Below are 12,677 nucleotides of genomic sequence, written 5' to 3' on the forward strand. Positions count from 1 at the left end.
CCTTTCCCTCTCAGAGACCCATGATGGGGTACAGGATATGGCGTGTGACACTTTCATCAAGATCGCCCAGAAGTGCCGTCGCCATTTTGTCCAGGTGCAGGTGGGCGAGGTGATGCCCTTCATCGACGAGATCCTCAACAACATCAACACCATCATCTGTGACCTGCAGCCACAGCAGGTACACACACACACACACACCTGTGACCTGCAGCCACAGCAGGTACACACACACACACACACACGCATGTGACGAGATCCTCAACAACATCAACTCCATCATGATGACCTTTAACCCCAACAGACAGGTCAGCCTCAGGCCCTAGAAATGCGCTGACTAGAGAGGACTATACCTGTCATTCACTCAGCCCAAACTAAAAGGTGTGTATTAGAGGGCATGTTGAAATGGGTTCAAACACACACCAAGCTGTAGAAATGGATTGAGTAGAGAGGACTCTGTCATGTCTACTGATAAAGCTCTGGGATTCAGAACATCTAACCAATAAAACCCAGATGGTCTTTCACTGTTTCTTGTATCTGTGTTCATTATTACTAACGTTGACAAAAGTTACAAACCTTGACCATCCCTCAGTGCTGATGTTATGTTGGCGTGTACGTTCCAAGCTGTAGAAACACACTGACTAGATGGGACTTGATCTCTATGTCTACTGAGAAGCAGCACGCTGACTCAGAGCAGAATCTAGTATTTGTGTATCTATCTCTATGTCTACTGAGAAGCATCATGCTGACTCAGAGCAGAATCTAGTATTTGTGTATCTATCTCTGTCTACTGAGAGGCATCACGCTGACTCAGAGCAGAATCTAGTATTTGTGTATCTATCTCTATGTCTACTGAGATGCATCACGCTGACTCAGAGCAGAATCTAGTATTTGTGTATCTATGTCTACTGAGAATAATCACGCTGACTCAGCAGAATTTATTATTTGTGTATCTATCTCTGTCTACTGAGAATAATCACGCTGACTCAGAGCAGAATCTAATATGTGTGTATCTATGTCTACTGAGAATAATCACGCTGACTCAGAGCAGAATCTAGTATCTGTGTATCTACCTCTGTCTACTGAGAAGCATCATGCTGACTCAGAGCAGAATCTAGTATCTGTGTATCTACCTCTGTCTACTGAGAATAATCACGCTGACTCAGAGCAGAATCTAGTATCTGTGTATCTACCTCTGTCTACTGAGAAGCATCATGCTGACTCAGAGCAGAATCTAGTATCTGTGTATCTACCTCTGTCTACTGAGAAGCATCACGCTGACTCAGAGCAGGATCTAGTATTTGTGTATCTATGTCTACTGAGAATAATCACGCTGACTCCGAGCAGAATCTAGTATTTGTGTATCTCTGTCTACTGAGAATAATCACGCTGACTCAGCAGAATTTATTATTTGTGTATCTATCTCTGTCTACTGAGAATAATCACGCTGACTCAGAGCAGAATCTAATATGTGTGTATCTATGTCTACTGAGAATAATCACGCTGACTCAGAGCAGAATCTAGTATTTGTGTATCTATCTCTGTCTACTGAGAAGCATCATGCTGCCTCAGAGCAGAATCTAGTATTTGTGTATCTATCTCTGTCTACTGAGAAGCATCACGCTGACTCAGAGCAGAATCTAGTATTTGTGTATCTATCTCTGTCTACTGAGAATAATCACGCTGACTCAGAGCAGAATCTAGTATCTGTGTATCTACCTCTGTCTACTGAGAGGCATCACGCTGACTCAGAGCAGAATCTAGTATTTGTGTATCTATATGTTCTGGGTCTCCTGTGTGTGTTGTGCAGGTCCACACGTTCTACGAGGCCGTGGGGTACATGATCGGAGCCCAGACAGACCAGGCAGTACAAGAGCATATCATAGAGAAATACATGTTACTGCCTAACCAGGTGTGGGACAGCATCATTCAACAGGCCACCAAGGTACGTCACTCCTGTAATAATGAATCTAGTCACTCCTGTAGTAATGAATCTAGTCACTCCTGTAGTAATGAATCTAGTCACTCCTGTAGTAATGAATCTAGTCACTCCTGTAGTAATGAATCTAGTCATTCCTGTAGTAATGAATCTAGTCACTCCTGTGGTAATGAATCTAGTCACTCCTGTAGTAATGAATCTAGTCACTCCTGTAGTAATGAATCTAGTCACTCCTGTAGTAATGAATCTAGTCACTCCTGTAGTAATGAATCTAGTCATTCCTGTAGTAATGAATCTAGTCACTCCTGTAGTAATGAATCTAGTCACTCCTGTAGTAATGAATCTAGTCATTCCTGTAGTAATGAATCTAGTCACTCCTGTAATAATGAATCTAGTCACTCCTGTAGTAATGAATCTAGTCACTCCTGTAGTAATGAATCTAGTCACTCCTGTAGTAATGAATCTAGTCACTCCTGTAGTAATGAATCTAGTCACTCCTGTAGTAATGAATCTAGTCACTCCTGTAGTAATGAATCTAGTCACTCCTGTAGTAATGAATCTAGTCACTCCTGTAATAATGAATCTAGTCACTCCTGTAGTAATGAATCTAGTCACTCCTGTAGTAATGAATCTAGTCAATCCTGTAGTAATGAATCTAGTCACTCCTGTAGTAATGAATCTAGTCACTCCTGTAATAATGAATCTAGTCACTCCTGTAGTAATGAATCTAGTCACTCTTGTAGTAATGAATCTAGTCACTCCTGTAGTAATGAATCTAGTCATTCCTGTAGTAATGAATCTAGTCACTCCTGTAGTAATGAATCTAGTCACTCCTGTAATAATGAATCTAGTCACTCCTGTAGTAATGAATCTAGTCACTCCTGTAGTAATGAATCTAGTCACTCCTGTAATAATGAATCTAGTCACTCCTGTAGTAATGAATCTAGTCACTCCTGTAGTAATGAATCTAGTCACTCCTGTAATAATGAATCTAGTCACTCCTGTAATAATGAATCTAGTCACTCCTGTAGTAATGAATCTAGTCACTCCTGTAGTAATGAATCTAGTCACTCCTGTAATAATGAATCTAGTCACTCCTGTAGTAATGAATCTAGTCACTCCTGTAGTAATGAATCTAGTCACTCCTGTAGTAATGAATATAGTCACTCCTGTAATAATGAATCTAGTCACTCCTGTAATAATGAATCTAGTCACTCCTGTAGTAATGAATCTAGTCACTCCTGTAGTAATGAATCTAGTCACTCCTGTAATAATGACTAGTCACTCCTGTAGTAATGAATCTAGTCACTCCTGTAGTAATGAATCTAGTCACTCCTGTAATAATGAATCTAGTCACTCCTGTAGTAATGAATCTAGTCACTCCTGTAGTAATGAATCTAGTCACTCCTGTAGTAATGAATATAGTCACTCCTGTAATAATGAATCTAGTCACTCCTGTAATAATGAATCTAGTCACTCCTGTAGTAATGAATCTAGTCACTCCTGTAGTAATGAATCTAGTCACTCCTGTAATAATGACTAGTCACTCCTGTAGTAATGAATCTAGTCACTCCTGTAGTAATGAATCTAGTCACTCCTGTAATAATGAATCTAGTTACTCCTGTAGTAATGAATCTAGTCATTCCTGTAGTAATGAATCTAGTCACTCCTGTAGTAATGAATCTAGTCACTCCTGTAGTAATGAATCTAGTCACTCCTGTAGTAATGAATCTAGTCACTCCTGTAGTAATGAATCTAGTCACTCCTGTAGTAATGAATCTAGTCACTCCTGTAGTAATGAATCTAGTCATTCCTGTAGTAATGAATCTAGTCACTCCTGTAATAATGAATCTAGTCACTCCTGTAATAATGAATCTAGTCACTCCTGTAGTAATGAATCTAGTCACTCCTGTAGTAATGAATCTAGTCACTCCTGTAGTAATGAATCTAGTCACTCCTGTAGTAATGAATCTAGTCGCTCCTGTAATAATGAATCTAGTCGCTCCTGTAGTAATGAATCTAGTCGCTCCTGTAATAATGAATCTAGTCACTCCTGTAGTAATGAATCTAGTCACTCCTGTAGTAATGAATCTAGTCACTCCTGTAGTAATGAATCTAGTCACTCCTGTAGTAATGAATCTAGTCACTCCTGTAGTAATGAATCTAGTCACTCCTGTAATAATGAATCTAGTCACTCCTGTAATAATGAATCTAGTCACTCCTGTAGTAATGAATCTAGTCACTCCTGTAGTAATGAATCTAGTCACTCCTGTAGTAATGAATCTAGTCACTCCTGTAATAATGACTCTAGTCACTCCTGTAGTAATGAATCGAGTCACTCCTGTAGTAATGAATCTAGTCACTCCTGTAGTAATGAATCTAGTCACTCCTGTAGTAATGAATCTAGTCACTCCTGTAATAATGACTCTAGTCACTCCTGTAATAATGACTCTAGTCACTCCTGTAATAATGAATCTAGTCACTCCTGTAGTAATGAATCTAGTCACTCCTGTAATAATGGATCTAGTCACTCCTGTAATAATGAATCTAGTCACTCCTGTAGTAATGAATCTAGTCACTCCTGTAATAATGAATCTAGTCACTCCTGTAATAATGAATCTAGTCACTCCTGTAGTAATGAATATAGTCACTCCTGTAGTAATGAATCGAGTCACTCCTGCAGTAATGAATCGAGTCACTCCTGTAATAATGAAGAATCGAGTCACTCCTGTAATAATGAAGAATCGAGTCACTCCTGTAGTAATTAATTAATTAATTAATTTCACACTTCTTTCATATTTTTAACATGTTTTGTAAATAAGCTAAAATCCCCCCAGTGAGAACGTGACTGGACTGGGAAGTACCCCTTTCCTGTAGTCAAAGACCTGTAGTAGTACCCCTTTCCTGTAGTCAAAGACCTGTAGTAGTACCCCTTTCCTGTAGTCAAAGACCTGTAGTAGTACCCCTTTCCTGTAGTCAAAGGCCTGTAATAGTACCCCTTTCCTGTAGTCAAAGACCTGTAGTAGTACCCCTTTCCTGTAGTCAAGGACCTCTAGTAGCTACCCCTTTCCTATAGTCAAAGACCTGTAGTAGCTACCCCTTTCCTGTAGTCAAAGACCTCTAGTAGCTACCCCTTTCCTGTAGTCAAGGACCTCTAGTAGCTACCCCTTTCCTATAGTCAAAGACCTGTAGTAGCTACCCCTTTCCTGTAGTCAGACCTGTAGTAGCTACCTCTTTCCTATAGTCAAAGACCTGTAGTAGTACCCCTTTCCTGTAGTCAAAGACCTCTAGTAGCTACCCCTTTCCTGTAGTCAAAGACCTTTAGTAGCTACCCCTTTCCTGTAGTCAAAGACCTGTAGTAGCTACCTCTTTCCTATAGTCAGACCTGTAGTAGTACCCCTTTCCTGTAGTCAAAGACCTCTAGTAGCTACCCCTTTCCTGTAGTCAAAGACCTGTAGTAGTACCCCTTTCCTGCAGTCAAAGACCTGTAGTCTCAGTCTGATGATCACTAAAGTACCCTTCTCTTAAATCTCTACCCAGAACAGCCAGGAGAGGACTGGCTACCCCTCATAGCCTGGTTCCTCTCTTGGTTTCTTCCTAGGTTCCTGCTTTCCAGGGAGTTTATCCTAGACACCGTGCTTCTACATCTGCATTGCTTAAAGTTTGTGGTTTTCGGCTGGGTTTCTGTACAGCGCTTTATGACATCTGCTGATGTTAAAAGGGCTTTATAAATGTCATGTGATTGGTTGACTCCCTCCCCTCTGTTAGAACGTGGACATTCTGAAGGACCCAGAGACGGTGAAGCAGCTCGGCAGCATCCTGAAGACCAACGTCCGGGCCTGTAAGGCCGTGGGACATCCCTTCGTTATCCAGTTAGGACGCATTTATCTGGACATGCTCAACGTCTACAAGTGCCTCAGCGAAAACATCTCCGCAGCCATCCAGACCAACGGTCAGTGGGGGGATGGGGTGCGCTGGGGGCTGTGTCCTCTCCTCATGCGTCTATTCTCTTTGTGGTGTGTCCTCTCCTCATGCGTCTATTCTCTTTGTGGTGTGTCCTCTCCTCATGCGTCTATTCTCTTTGTGGTGTGTCCTCTCCTCATGCGTCTGTTCTCTTTGTGGTGTGTCCTCTCCTCATGCGTCTGTTCTCTTTGTGGTGTGTCCTCTCCTCATGCGTCTGTTCTCTTTGTGGTGTGTCCTCTCCTCATGCGTCTGTTCTCTTTGTGGTGTGTCCTCTCCTCATGTGTCTATTCTCTTTGTGGTGTGTCCTCTCCTCATGCGTCTGTTCTCTTTGTGGTGTGTCCTCTCCTCATGCGTCTGTTCTCTTTGTGGTGTGTCCTCTCCTCATGTGTCTATTCTCTTTGTGGTGTGTCCTCTCCTCATGCGTCTGTTCTCTTTGTGGTGTGTCCTCTCCTCATGCGTCTGTTCTCTTTGTGGTGTGTCCTCTCCTCATGCGTCTGTTCTCTTTGTGTTGTGTCCTCTCCTCATGCGTCTGTTCTCTTTGTGGTGTGTCCTCTCCTCATGCGTCTATTCTCTTTGTGGTGTGTCCTCTCCTCATGCGTCTATTCTCTTTGTGGTGTGTCCTCTCCTCATGTGTCTATTCTCTTTGTGGTGTGTCCTCTCCTCATGCGTCTATTCTCTTTGTGGTGTGTCCTCTCCTCATGTGTCTATTCTCTTTGTGGTGTGTCCTCTCCTCATGTGTCTATTCTCTTTGTGGTGTGTCCTCTCCTCATGCGTCTGTTCTCTTTGTGGTGTGTCCTCTCCTCATGCGTCTATTCTCTTTGTGTTGTGTCCTCTCCTCATGCGTCTATTCTCTTTGTGGTGTGTCCTCTCCTCATGCGTCTGTTCTCTTTGTGGTGTGTCCTCTCCTCATGCGTCTGTTCTCTTTGTGGTGTGTCCTCTCCTCATGCGTCTGTTCTCTTTGTGGTGTGTCCTCTCCTCATGTTCTCTTGGCGCTGTGTGTTTCAGGAGAGATGGTGACGAAACAGCCCCTGATCAGAAGTATGAGGACGGTGAAAAGAGAGACGCTCAAACTCATCTCCGGCTGGGTTAGCAGATCCAGCGATCCACAGATGGTGAGATACAGATATATATACACATCTGACAGGAAGATATTGGTACTACATATATCAGAATATATTGTTACTACATACAGTTGAAGTCAGAAGTTTACACACACTTAGATTAGAGTCCTTACAACTCTTTTTTTCAACCACTCCACAAATTTCTTGTTAACAAACTATTGTTTTGGCAAGTCGGTTAGGACATCTACTGTGTGCATGACACAAGTCATTTATCCAACAATTGTTTACAGACAGATTATTTCATTTATAATTCACAATTCCAGTGGGTCAGAAGACGGTGCCTTTAACCTTTTTGGGATAGGGGGCAGCATTTTCACTTTTGGATGAATAGCGTGCCCAGAGTGAACTGCCTCCTACTCTGTCCCAGATGCTAATACAGTGGGGCAAAAAAAGTATTTAGTCAGCCACCAATTGTGCAAGTTCTCCCACTTAAAAAGATGAGAGAGGCCTGTAATTTTCATCATAGGTACACTTCAACTATGACAGACAAAACGAGAAAAAAAATCCAGAAAATCACATTGTAGGATTTGTTATGAATTTATTTGCAAATTATGGTGGAAAATAAGTAAACCTGACTGTTTAAAGCAGTACGTGTCAGTCCTGTGTGTACTCCAGGAATGGATTGGGAAACTCTCCCCTTAAGAGTTTGAAAGACAACCGTGTTGGTCACTTAGTCCTTAGTAACACACACACACACACACTGACCTCAGTCCTGTCCTACAGTAACCTGGTGAGAACATAACAAAAACAACATTCCTCCCTCTGCCGTGTTGATCTGTCCGTTGATCCCGTCCGGTGTTCCTTCCTTCCAGGTGGGGGAGAACTTTGTTCCGCCGCTGCTCGACGCCGTTCTCATCGACTACCAGCGCAACGTCCCCGCCGCCCGGGAGCCCGAGGTCCTCAGCACCATGGCAACCATCGTCAACAAGCTGGGCGGACACATCACCGGGGAGATCCCGCAGATCTTCGATGCCGTGTTCGAATGCACGCTCAACATGATCAATAAAGTAAGTATCAGCATTATTAATAGTGGGTATTGTTCTAAACTTTAATCTTTATAGTTTATAAAATGTACTCTTAACATGATGTCAGTATGGCTGTAAATCCTTGACATAGTAGGCACAATTTGTCAAAAGTACAAACCAAACTACCAAAAATGATGTGATTTATAAATAAATGATCTGGGTTCCTGAAAGGATTGATCTCAATTATATATAAACAACTTTTGGAAAGCTCATATTCTGAACTAGACATTAAAAGAGTCAATTCTACAGATCTAATTGAATCTGAACAACGCTTTAACTGGAACAGAATATGGACAAATCTGACCTTGGCATCCCATAATCTGAGGGTGTAGGAAGCGGGTCGATGGGTCGAGTTATCTTGTATGCATTGATTTGATTGTTTTTGTACCTGTAACCATCCTCTGAAAAAAGAAAAATGACAATAAAATAAGTCAATTTAAAGAGGTAGTTCACTAAGGCCCCCATTTCCATACTGACTGTAGGAGGTCACTCTCCATGGAGTGTTCCATTTCCATACTGACTGTAGGGGTCACTCTCCATGGAGTGTTCCATTTCCATACTGACTGTAGGGGTCACTCTCCATGGAGTGTCCCATTTCCATACTGACTGTAGGGGGTCACTCTCCATGGAGTGTTCCATGTCCATACTGACTGTAGGGGTCACTCTCCATGGAGTGTTCCATTTCCATACTGACTGTAGGGGGTCACTCTCCATGGAGTGTTCCATTTCCATACTGACTGTAGGGGGTCACTCTCCATGGAGTGTTCCATTTCCATACTGACTGTAGGGGTCACTCTCCATGGAGTGTTCCATTTCCATACTGACTGTAGGAGGTCACTCTCCATGGAGTGTTCCATTTCCATACTGACTGTAGGGGTCACTCTCCATGGAGTGTTCCATTTCCATACTGACTGTAGGGGTCACTCTCCATGGAGTGTCCCATTTCCATACTGACTGTAGGGGGTCACTCTCCATGGAGTGTTCCATGTCCATACTGACTGTAGGGGTCACTCTCCATGGAGTGTTCCATTTCCATACTGACTGTAGGGGGTCACTCTCCATGGAGTGTTCCATTTCCATACTGACTGTAGGGGGTCACTCTCCATGGAGTGTTCCATTTCCATACTGACTGTAGGGGGTCACTCTCCATGGAGTGTTCCATGTCCATACTGACTGTAGGGGGGTCACTCTCCATGGAGTGTTCCATTTCCATACTGACTGTAGGGGGTCACTCTCCATGGAGTGTTCCATTTCCATACTGACTGTAGGGGGTCTCTCTCCATGGAGTGTTCCATTTCCATACTGACTGTAGGGGGTCCCTCTCCATGGAGTGTTCCATTTCCATACTGACTGTAGGGGGTCACTCTCCATGGAGTGTTCCATGTCCATACTGACTGTAGGGGGTCTCTCCATGGAGTGTTCCATGTCCATACTGACTGTAGGGGGTCTCTCCATGGAGTGTTCCATTTCCATACTGACTGTAGGGTCTCTCTCCATGGAGTGTTCCATGTCCATACTGACTGTAGGGGGTCACTCTCCATGGAGTGTTCCATTTCCATACTGACTGTAGGGGGTCTCTCCATGGAGTGTTCCATGTCCATACTGACTGTAGGGGGTCACTCTCCATGGAGTGTTCCATTTCCATACTGACTGTAGGGGGTCACTCTCCATGGAGTGTTCCATTTCCATACTGACTGTAGGGGGTCTCTCTCCATGGAGTGTTCCAATTCCATACTGACTGTAGGGGGTCCCTCTCCATGGAGTGTTCCATTTCCATACTGACTGTAGGGGGTCACTCTCCATGGAGTGTTCCATTTCCATACTGACTGTAGGGAGTCTCTCCATGGAGTGTTCCATGTCCATACTGACTGTAGGGGTCACTCTCCATGGAGTGTTCCATTTCCATACTGACTGTAGGGGGTCACTCTCCATGGAGTGTTCCATTTCCATACTGACTGTAGGGGGTCTCTCCATGGAGTGTTCCATTTCCATACTGACTGTAGGGGGTCTCTCCATGGAGTGTTCCATGTCCATACTGACTGTAGGGGGTCTCTCCATGGAGTGTTCCATGTCCATACTGACTGTAGGGGGTCACTCTCCATGGAGTGTTCCATTTCCATACTGACTGTAGGGGGTCAGTCTCCATGGAGTGTTCCATTTCCATACTGACTGTAGGGGGTCTCTCTCCATGGAGTGTTCCATTTCCATACTGACTGTAGGGGGTCCCTCTCCATGGAGTGTTCCATTTCCATACTGACTTTAGGGGGTCACTCTCCATGGAGTGTTCCATTTCCATACTGACTGTAGGGGGTCTCTCCATTGAGTGTTCCATGTCCATACTGACTGTAGGGGTCACTCTCCATGGAGTGTTCCATTTCCATACTGACTGAAGGGGGTCACTCTCCATGGAGTGTTCCATTTCCATACTGACTGTAGGGGGTCACTCTCCATGGAGTGTTCCATTTCCATACTGACTGTAGGGGGTCACTCTCCATGGAGTGTTCCATTTCCATACTGACTGTAGGGGGTCTCTCTCCATGGAGTGTCCCATTTCCATACTGACTGTAGGGGGTCTCTCTCCATGGAGTGTTCCATTTCCATACTGACTGTAGGGGGTCTCTCTCCATGGAGTGTTCCATTTCCATACTGACTGTAGGGGGTCACTCTCCATGGAGTGTTCCATTTCCATACTGACTGTAGGGGGTCTCTCTCCATGGAGTGTTCCATGTCCATACTGACTGTAGGGGGTCACTCTCCATGGAGTGTTCCATGTCCATACTGACTGTAGGGGGTCTCTCTCCATGGAGTGTTCCATTTCCATACTGACTGTAGGGGGTCACTCTCCATGGAGTGTTCCATTTCCATACTGAGTGTAAGGGGGTCTCACTCCATGGAGTGTTCCATTTCCATACTGACTGTAGGGGTCACTCTCCATGGAGTGTTCCATTTCCATACTGACTGTAGGGGGTCTCTCCATGGAGTGTTCCATTTCCATACTGACTGTAGGGGGTCTCTCTCCATGGAGTGTTCCATTTCCATACTGACTGTAGGGGTCACTCTCCATGGAGTGTTCCATTTCCATACTGACTGTAGGGGGTCACTCTCCATGGAGTGTTCCATTTCCATACTGACTGTAGGGGGTCACTCTCCATGGAGTGTTCCATTTCCATACTGACTGTAGGGGGTCACTCTCCATGGAGTGTTCCATTTCCATACTGAGTGTAAGGGGGTCTCACTCCATGGAGTGTTCCATTTCCATACTGACTGTAGGGGTCACTCTCCATGGAGTGTGCCATTTCCATACTGACTGTAGGGGGTCTCTCCATGGAGTGTTCCATTTCCATACTGACTGTAGGGGGTCACTCTCCATGGAGTGTTCCATTTCCATACTGACTGTAGGGGGTCACTCTCCATGGAGTGTTCCATTTCCATACTGACTGTAGGGGGTCACTCTCCATGGAGTGTTCCATGTCCATACTGACTGTAGGGGGTCTCTCCATGGAGTGTTCCATGTCCATACTGACTGTAGGGGGTCACTCTCCATGGAGTGTTCCATTTCCATACTGACTGTAGGGGGTCACTCTCCATGGAGTGTTCCATTTCCATACTGACTGTAGGGGGTCACTCTCCATGGAGTGTTCCATTTCCATACTGACTGTAGGGGGTCACTCTCCATGGAGTGTTCCATTTCCATACTGACTGTAGGGGGTCACTCTCCATGGAGTGTTCCATTTCCATACTGACTGTAGGGGGTCTCTCCATGGAGTGTTCCATTTCCATACTGAGTGTAGGGGTCACTCTCCATGGAGTGTTCCATTTCCATACTGACTGTAGGGGTCACTCTCCATGGAGTGTGCCATTTCCATACTGACTGTAGGGGTCACTCTCCATGGAGTGTTAGTGTTGTGTTGCACACATTTTACAGCAGTTGTTCTACCAATACCAAGGCCAACCTATCTTTTTAGTGCCTACAACTGTTGTCGGTTGGTTCTCATCAATATGGCCCCGTCTCTCTCTCTCCCTCCAGGACTTTGAGGAGTACCCGGAACACAGGACTCATTTCTTCTACCTGCTGCAGGCAGTCAACTCCCATTGTTTCCCAGCATTCCTGGCCATCCCTCCGGCCCAGTTCAAACTGGTGCTGGACTCCATCATCTGGGCCTTCAAACACACCATGAGGAACGTGGCCGACACAGGTGAGGCTTGAACACACACACACACACACACACAAGTGCTTTCCTTTACGAATGACAGCACATGAATGAAATCATCCACATGTATTGATCACATCTTTTACAAATCTTTTTTTTAAAGCAGTATCCAAATCCATAGGATGTAGTGATTTATAGTAGCCATATCTAGTAAAAACCAAAGTTCCAAATGCTGGGCCTAATACAGTATACAAGAGGTCATACAATCAGTTTTGTGGTGATTCTTATGTTGATGTAAATGATATTTGCTGGTCTGTGGTGTGTAATGAGAAGCAACCAGACGCTGCACTTAACACGTTTCATGTAATTGCTTATTCCAGTTACTTAATAAGCAACGCGCCCATTTAGAAAATGACTGTAACAACGGTTAAATCCCCCCGGACTGATGAATACAAAACATGATTGTATGGTTGAGAGGGAG

General features: G+C 44.3%; 1 protein-coding gene across 9 annotated transcripts in view; it reads left to right on the forward strand.

Moving 5' to 3' along the window:
* Positions 1 to 12,677, forward strand: part of xpo1b (exportin 1 (CRM1 homolog, yeast) b) — a 75,624-nt gene that overhangs the window by 49,737 nt on the left and 13,210 nt on the right. For 5 of the 9 annotated variants that reach the window (XM_090217699.1, XM_090217705.1, XM_090217701.1 and 2 more), the window contains 6 exons: positions 15 to 220; positions 1,808 to 1,942; positions 5,705 to 5,888; positions 6,905 to 7,011; positions 7,833 to 8,027; positions 12,073 to 12,241. In XM_090217699.1, coding sequence (XP_090073825.1) covers positions 15 to 220; positions 1,808 to 1,942; positions 5,705 to 5,888; positions 6,905 to 7,011; positions 7,833 to 8,027; positions 12,073 to 12,241 — 996 coding nt within the window. The remainder of the gene's footprint in view (positions 1 to 14; positions 221 to 1,807; positions 1,943 to 5,704; positions 5,889 to 6,904; positions 7,012 to 7,832; positions 8,028 to 12,072; positions 12,242 to 12,677) is intronic. The other 4 variants (XM_090217702.1, XM_090217704.1, XM_090217703.1 and 1 more) reach the window with 1 other exon arrangement.

This window comes from Oncorhynchus mykiss, chromosome 23 (assembly GCF_057628025.1).
Source record: "Oncorhynchus mykiss isolate SJ-2025 chromosome 23, ASM5762802v1, whole genome shotgun sequence".
In the NCBI taxonomy this organism is placed as follows: Eukaryota; Metazoa; Chordata; class Actinopteri; order Salmoniformes; family Salmonidae; genus Oncorhynchus; species Oncorhynchus mykiss.